The sequence below is a fragment of the Rana temporaria genome, chromosome 4 (genome assembly GCF_905171775.1).
Source record: "Rana temporaria chromosome 4, aRanTem1.1, whole genome shotgun sequence".
NCBI classification, from domain to species: domain Eukaryota; kingdom Metazoa; phylum Chordata; class Amphibia; order Anura; family Ranidae; genus Rana; species Rana temporaria.
In genome coordinates, this window is record NC_053492.1 from 271,254,086 (window position 1) to 271,262,684 (window position 8,599).

Below are 8,599 nucleotides of genomic sequence, written 5' to 3' on the forward strand. Positions count from 1 at the left end.
TTAGGCTTAAACGCTTTAAGGCCTTTTCTGCTGCTGCATAAATGGTAATGGGTTAATAAATTCCTGTTCTACGTTGGCTACGCTCACTCCATTGTATCTGGGGGGGGGGGGCGTTCTTTTAGTTGTCACTCTAGGTTGCTCTTATGATTACAAATACCTTGCTCTTTTTCTTTCCATTACATGGGGGACAGTTCAGTTCACATATCACAAGAACACTGCATTTCTAACCTACCGCGCTAATAAAAATATATACAAGTGGCAGCTCAAAAAGTGAGATATCACACATAAACAGAAATAATAGTAAAGAAGCCGCGCTACAGAAAAAATGTGTCAAAGTTGTGATTAAAAACCTCAAATAAAAGAACAGTCCATATGTCACAAATAAATGCAATCTTATTCTTGGGATCGATATTTTCTCCACCACCACATACTTGTGCACCACCACCACATAAAATGCATTCTTACTGGAGGGCAAGCTATGTAGGCTTGCGGCTATCAACCCAGCCAGGACCTTTATTCAAAGGGATCTTAGGCAGCAGCTCCAAGACACACGATATAATGGAGAAGAGGTACACAGAAGGTGGCTAGAAAGACTTGGTCATTCAGTGTCATGGATAAAGACCCGGTGTTTCCCAAAACAAAAGGAACTCACCATAGCGTAAATCGGACAATATTTCATAAATATTAAGAATCACAAGTACAAAGGTAAGAAATAGAATTTTATGTACTAGCAGAACATTTTTTCTAGAAACTGAAAAATCATAGAAAAATAAACAGAAGCCACCACTTCAAAAGACTGAGCTGCAAAATATTTTTTTTTTTTGCTGATGGGTTTAGATATGCTTTAATTGCTTATATTCAGAACTTGAAATACCGTTCAAACATTAGGAAATTGCTACTTTTATTATGACCTGTTCCTCTGATAGTCAGGCTCATTAAAAAGATCTTCAGGTTCATGACCAATTTAAGACACCCCAACCGGGTTTTTTTTTTTTTTATTAAATCAATCCTCTGTCCTTGCTAAAAATATAAAGTTTAATCAGCGTTTTGTTCTATTGACATTACTGTGCATTTTAGACTTTGTTATGAAAGGCCCTGTATGCTTGTTATATTTTCAATAACATTAGTTTTCACCTAATGTTTCAGAATTGTACCCATTGTTGTAATTTACTGCTCATTATACATAATACATTTTGTGGTGCAGCTGGACCATCTGGTGAATTATTTAATGCATATATATTTTCCAATCTGCAAAATACTCTATGCAATATAATGGCTTCACTTTTTACAATATAGTATCTATTGATTTTATACCGTGTGCTGTGTTTTAGGTTTTCAGAGAACAGTTGCCATAGCAGATTCAAACTATAACTGGTTCTATGGTCCAGAGAGTCAGTTGGTGTTTTTGGATACATTTATTCTGAGAAATGGAAGTGGAAATTGGTTGGCAGAACAAATCCAGGCCAACAGGGTGCAAGAAGGACCAGGAACACCTGCCAAAGGACAGCGTTGGTGCACTTTGCACACAGAGTTTCTTTGGTAAGAAGACCAATCACAAGAGCTGTGCCCTCAGCCTTCTACATTGTTGTTGGGCGCTAAGAAATATATATACAGTACTATATTATACTGATGTACATCTTATCAACAGAAGGCTTGTTTTTACCCTATTGTTTCTGCTCTGTTTTATGTTTTATTCAGTATCCTTTACAGAGCTTGCTAGACTTATGATCATGACTGTTTTTGTACTGTGTATTTGTTACCACTATATATATATATATATATATATATATATATGTATGTATGTATGTATGTATGTATGTATGTATGTATGTATGTATGTGTGTGTGTGTGTGTGTGTGTGTGTGTGTGTGTATGTGTGTATGTATGTATATATATATATATATATATATATATATATATATATATATATATATATATATACATACACACAGTGTGTGTGTGTGTATACATGTATGATATAGATTTATAATATGTACCATATTTATCGGCGCATAACGCGCACTTTTCCGCCTGAAAATAGGGGGGAAAATCACGGGTGCATGTTATACACCGATAGTGTACCTCGGAGGGGAAGGAGTGCTGCCGGAATTCAGAGCCGTCATCTCCTGTTTACTCGGCTCTGACGTCACACACGCACAGTCCTGCCTCCGCCACCAACATTGGACCAGTGTTCTGTCAATCACAGGAGCTGGTCCAATGCTGATGGCGGAGGCAGGACTGTGTATGTGACTGCCGGTGCCGAGTGAACAGGGGATGGCGGCTGTATGAGATGGCGGCGAGTCTGCAAATTGGCATCAGGCTGCAGGTAGACACATAGGCTGCAGATGGGCACACAGGCTGCTTTGAGGCTGCAGATGGACACGGACCATTATTTTGCTTCAAAGTGGTTTATTTAAAAAAAAAAAAAAGGTAATCTGACACTTTGTGGAAACTGACATAACTAATACAGTGATCAGTGCTATTCTACACTGTCACTGTACCAATAACACTGGCTGGGAAGGGGTTAACATCTAGGGTGATAAGGGGTTAAATGAATGCCTAACAATGTGTAATGTGTGCTAATTTTTACTAAAGAAATCTTTTGTTTCTTGCATAGTTGGGTTGGAAAAAAAAAAAACACGCATCCATCTAGTTCAACCATATTTTTTATTTTTTTATAAAATTTCGTACAATCCCATATACCCAATTCTATACCCACAGTTGATCCAGAGGAAGCTCCTGCAGGAATAAGAATGGGAGATCATTCCTTCTGCACAGAGCCCTGTTGTCAATACAGGGCTCTGGGCTGCAATTTGACACAGCTGATCAGCAGGTCACAGCCATGAATCATTGGCCGGCGACCTTCTGAATAAAAGCCTAGCACACAAGGACTGAATGTCGGCCGGCATCAGCAGGTTCAATAGAAACTATCTGACATTCGTACTGTAATGGAGTCGGTCCAGTTGTTGAAGGAGCATGACCAAAAAAGGTCTGCCGAGAGCCTAATGCCCTGTACACACGATCAGATTTTCCGATGGGATAAAATCTGATGGAATTTTTCGTCGGAATTCCATTCAAGCTGTCTTGCATACACGCTGTCAGACCAAATTCCGACCATCCAAAACGCGGTGACGTAAAACACTACGAGGAGCCGAGAAAAATTAAGTTCAAAGCTTCCGAGAATGCATGTTTTTTTTCTCAGTCGGAGCTCAACAAAGACGTTTGGAATTTCCGATAGAACATGTTTTTGCGATGGGGAAAAAAAATCTTATTTCTTAACTCGGACAGAAATATAGTCCGATGGGGCCCATACACGGTTGGAATATCTGATGAAAAAATTCCATCTGACTTTTCATCAGAAATTCCGATCGTTTGTACAAGGCATAAGAGCACTGACTGGAGTGTTCTGGGCTGTCCCCCTGTCGGAACACAATGGAACAGCAGAGGAGATTGCGGTACCAACATCGAATAGTTGGTACAACGGCTCCTCCTGAGCTGTCAGGTTTTTTTTTTTTGTTAGGCCCTGCTGGGTTTGGACAAAAATAAAACTACTGGTGTGTACTAGGCTTAAAGCAGAGGTCTACCCACCACTGCAAAAATCAAAAGCCAGCAGCTGCACAGACTTTTGTCCTTGAGTCCAGCAAAGTCTGCACTTCAGCTGATGTTTCCATCAGCTGTCGGGTGCATGCCGCCTCCATTGCGAGTAGGGGAACCCGGCAGTGTAGCCTTACGGCTTCATGCTGAAAACCCGCATGCGCAAGGCTCAGCGCCTCTCTCATACTGGCCCGGTGGCTGGGGAAGGAAGAGGGAGTCCCAGTGATGGGAAAATACCTGCGGCTGAGGCTCCCGGAAGTGGGGACAGGATACTTGTGAAAGGTGGGTATCCTGTCCCTTCCTCCTGAAAGGTGCCAAATGTGGCACCGGAGGGGGGAAGGAGTGAAACGAGTGGAAGTTCCACTTATGTGTGGAACTCTGCTTTAAGTCCCACTGTGTTCAATCACAGCAGCACCAGTGGGCAGGCGTGTGCTCACAGGCCCTGAACCTAGAAGGAAGCAGCGATGTACAGGTACATTCTAGTGCCTGTACAGGCCACCTGTCTGCAGTATAAGTAATACAAGGAAAAGGTAAACCAGTAGCAACCAAATTGTGTAAAATGTTATGCAAAAATGATATGCTATTAAATTGCCAAAACTTGATTTGGCTGAGAGTATTTAAATGTAGTAAAATGTCCCTTATCTATTTATCCTTAGGTATGATGCTTCATTGACACCTACACCCCCACCAGACTTTGGGACTCCACAATTGCATGTATTTGAAGACTGGGGAGTAGTGACCTATGGGAGCTCTTTGCCTGCAGAGATCAACAGGCCATTTATTTCCTTTAAATCAGGAAAACTTGGAGGACGTGCAATATTTGACATTGTTCACAAAAACAAATACCAAGATTGGGTGAAGGGATGGAGGAACTTCAATGCTGGCCATGAGCACCCAGACCAAAATTCATTTACATTTGCTCCTAATGGATTTCCATTTATAACTGAGGCTCTATATGGACCAAAATATACGTTTTTAAATAACGTCCTTATGTTTTCACCATCTGAGTCAGAAAGCTGCTTTGCTCCTTGGGAAGGACAGGTGACAGAGGACTGCACTTCAAAGTGGCTAAAATATAAGCAAGGGGAGGCAGCTGACTCTCATGGAACAGTGATGGCAGCAATGGAGAAGAATGGAGTTGTTTTCATCAGGGGTGAAGGTGTGTCGGCCTACAGCCCTAAACTGAAATTAAAAAGTGTTCAAAGAAATCTAGTTTTACTCCATCCACAGCTTCTGCTACTTGTTGACCATATACACTTGGATCATAGTAGCCCAGTAGATGCAACAACTACTTTTTTCCACAATGTAGACTTTCCTTTTGAGGAAACCTCTATTGATGGTGTCCATGGGGCAATACTTAGGCACAGGGAAAATATTTATAAAATGTACTGGATGGATGACACTGGCTTGAGTGAAAAAGCTGTCATCACATCAATAAACTACCCCCAGGGTTACCCGTATAATGGAACTAATTATGTGAATGTCACAACCCATCTCAGGAAACCAATCACACGTTCAATATATCTTTTTATTGGACCTTCTATTGACGTTGAAAGCTTTAGTGTTCACGGAGATTATCAGCAAGTGGACGTGTTCCTTGCAACTAGTGAACATGCTTATGCTGTCTACCTCTTTACAGGAGATACTCCAAGTCAATCGGTCTATGCTAAAATAGTTGCAGACAGACAAAAGATTGTATTTGATAAAACCTCAGCCATCAAAAGTTTTTCTCCCCCTGAGGTTAAGGATTATGTTAAAGTCCTGGAGCAAAACCTTCAGCACTTCAAACCTGTTTTTCAACAAATGGAAAAGGAGATCTTGTCACATGTAAAAAATACTGCCAGTTTTAGGAAGACTGCTGAAAGGTTACTGAGGTTTTCAGATAAAAGGAATACAGAGGAGGCAATTGAACAGTTATTTGCCATATCTCAACAGCAGAAACAACAGGGCAAGATCACAAGAACAAGAAAGGGAGCCAGGAACTATAAGTTTATTAATGCTGTTCCAGATTTATTTGCCCAAATAGAGGTAAATGAAAAGCAAACACGGCTAAAAGCAATGGCATTGGCTCAAAGTGAAGTTCCAGTCAATGAAGATGAAGAAATGAAAGATCTTTTAGACTTTGTGGATAAACCTTCAGTTAGACAAAAGTCTGGTTCTTACAGCAGATATGGTCCTCATCACACGTTGACTACACATAATAGGGCTGCATCCATATCTGCTTCCTATACTAGATTATTTTTAATCTTAAACATTGCAATTTTTATTGTTCTTTTGGCATTACAGTTATCCCGATTTCTAAAGACTAAGAACATGCACAGGAAAAGATGTCTTTATGCCATACTCTCTATTGATTGTTGCATTTTACTTTGGTTGTACTCATCATGTTATCGATCGCAGTGTTAACGTCGGACATACTCTCAACTGTCTTTACCCTATGCCAAAACTAAAGTTATCTGCTGTCATGTGAAAGTGGAAAGTCCTAATCTATGTATGACTGACTGGTTCATCATTTAATGTATGTTTCTCAAAGGGAAAAGCACTAAGGACAAAGACGTTTATAATATTGTACAATTGAGACTGGAAATAATTAATGGAGGATTAAAGTGTTTTATTTTTTATTTTTTCAAGTTCCCTAAATAAATATATGAAATTATGTTGCAAAGTATATTTGGTTGATATTGCATGAGTAAGCTTCACGTTATCTTTTTATATATTTCGTTTTCAATTTACTAGATGACCAACAGTGCTTAGACCTTTTTTATTTTATTTTTTTCCCCATGTCCACAGCTGCTGTTTGAGTAATGGTAACTGCGCAGGTGGTAATAGTAGCTCTATGACCAGGGCCGCCATCAGGGGGGACCGGCAGTACACCTGTAAGTGGCTCAGAAGTCCCCAAGGCCCCGGATGGCAACCCCACTGTTAAAAATACGTTTTTTTTTTTTTTTGTTGTTTTTGTTTTTATTAAAGGGCCCAGAGGTCCCCCAAGGCCCTGGATGGCTACCCTCCTTTTTTTTTTTTTTTTTTTTTTTAAGGGACCCAGAGTTCCCCAGGGCATAAGCTCAAGCCCCCCCACCTCAATTTGTGCCCCCCACTTCTCAATTCACGGCCCCCTGCTTCCCAATATTCTCAATTAGCGGCGGCACCCCCCGCTTCTCAATTCTCTGCAGCCCCCCTGCTTCTCAATTAGAGGTAAGAGTGGGCCCTGAAGCTGTGTAAGGGACTATATAATGTAAACAGTGCAGCACAATTAGACATCATTAAAATAAATAAAGTGAAAGAATACACAATAACTAGTGTATATAATAAAAGAAAAACCGTGTCCATGTGAAAAAATGAATGAATGAATGAATGAATGAATGAATGAATAAATAAATAAATAAATCCTCGGTCAATCCGACGAAAAGAAATTCCAGAGTGAAAGTGAAGAGATGACACCATATACCAGGGGTCTCCAAACTTTTTAAACAAAGGGCCAGTTTATTGTCCTTTAGACTTTAGGAGGGCCGGATTGTGGCCAGCAGGGGCAAAAAAATGTTGGCATCAGTAAGAATAAATATGGTCTTAGGATTGGCGGTCAATAGGAGGGGTAGTGCCCCTATAGTATTCCATCATTGGTATCAGTGGAAGAAACTGTGCCTCATTGTTGGTGTCAGTGGGAGTAATAGTGCCTCATATCAGTGGATGAAATAGTGTCCCAAGGGCCGGATAGAAGCTAGCAAAGGGCCGCAGTTTGGAGACCTCTGCCATATACTATCCACCACCAGTGAAAGATGGCCTCTCACCTCATAGCTTAGACCCTTGCGGATCACAAAGCATATCTGTTTAAATCAACAGCTGACAGCCTCCATAGGAAACGGATGGATGAGATTGGCACCGCGGATCCAGACCCAAAGACTTTCCAACAGGGATACCACCATATAATTGAAAAGAAAGGGAAAAATCTAGTGCTCTCCGATTGGATTTCTTTTATTTAAAACGAGCAAATAAAAAGTTGCACTCACATGTAAGGACACTCAGTGTGCCGAGTGTCAGCATAACAGCATGTAAAACCGTCTGTCTGTAATCTACGGCGGTCGTGGGTGACGTTCTGCGTGGCTCCTTTCAGAGGGGAGGAGCCACGCAGAAAGTCACCCACAACCGCCGCAGATTACAGACAGACGGTTTTACATGCTGTTATATGCTGTTACGCTGACACTCGGCACACTGAGTGTCCTTACATGTGAGTGCAACTTTTTATTTGCTCGTTTTAAATAAAATAAATCCAATCGGAGAGCACTAGATTTTTCCCTTTCTTTTCAATTATATGGTGGTGTCCCTGTTGGAAAGTCTTTGGGTCTGGATCCGTGGTGCTAATCTCATCCATCCGTTTCCTATAGAGGCTGTCAGCTGTTGATTTAAACAGATATGCTATGTGATCCGCAAGGGTCTAAGCTATGAGGTGAGAGGCCATCTTTCACTGGTGGTGGATAGTATATGGTGTCATCTCTTCACTTTCACTCTGGAATTTCTTTTCGTTGGATTGACAGAGGATTTATTTATTTATTCATTCATTCATTCATTCATGGATTTTTTCACATGGACACTGTTTTTCTTTTATTGTGTATTCTTTCACTTTATTTATTTTAATGTTGTCTAATTGCGCTGCACTGTTTACATTATTTAGCTATATTTGGGAATTTTTTATGAATTTGTCCTTAGTGCTGGCTTGCATTTATTAGGTTGTTAGTTTTATTTTCCCAGCGCTGAATATCATTTTCTAGCTGTGTAAGGGACGCCATAATTCCTGATGGCGGCCCTGTCTATGATCATGTTTAACTGCTTCACACTAAAGCCTCGTACACACAAGCCAATTGTTGGCAGGGGATTATCTGTTGACAGACTGTTGTCCTGAAATCTGACCGTTGGTACGCTTCTTTTTGACAATTGTGTAACTTTCTGCAAACAAATGTTGGATGACATGCTAGTAAATCTTCAGCGGACAACGGTTGGTTGTCAGATTTTC

The 8,599-nt window shown here is 40.6% G+C and overlaps 1 protein-coding gene across 4 annotated transcripts in view; it reads left to right on the forward strand.

Annotated features, from left to right (window-relative positions):
- DSE (dermatan sulfate epimerase) overlaps positions 1–6,262 on the forward strand; it is a 72,458-nt gene extending 66,196 nt beyond the window's left edge. For all 4 annotated transcript variants that reach the window (XM_040350271.1, XM_040350270.1, XM_040350272.1 and 1 more), the window contains 2 exons: positions 1,332–1,539; positions 4,251–6,262. In XM_040350271.1, the coding sequence (XP_040206205.1) occupies positions 1,332–1,539; positions 4,251–6,000 (1,958 nt within the window). In that variant the 3' untranslated portion in view covers positions 6,001–6,262. The remainder of the gene's footprint in view (positions 1–1,331; positions 1,540–4,250) is intronic.
- Positions 6,263–8,599: the final 2,337 nt, after the last annotated feature.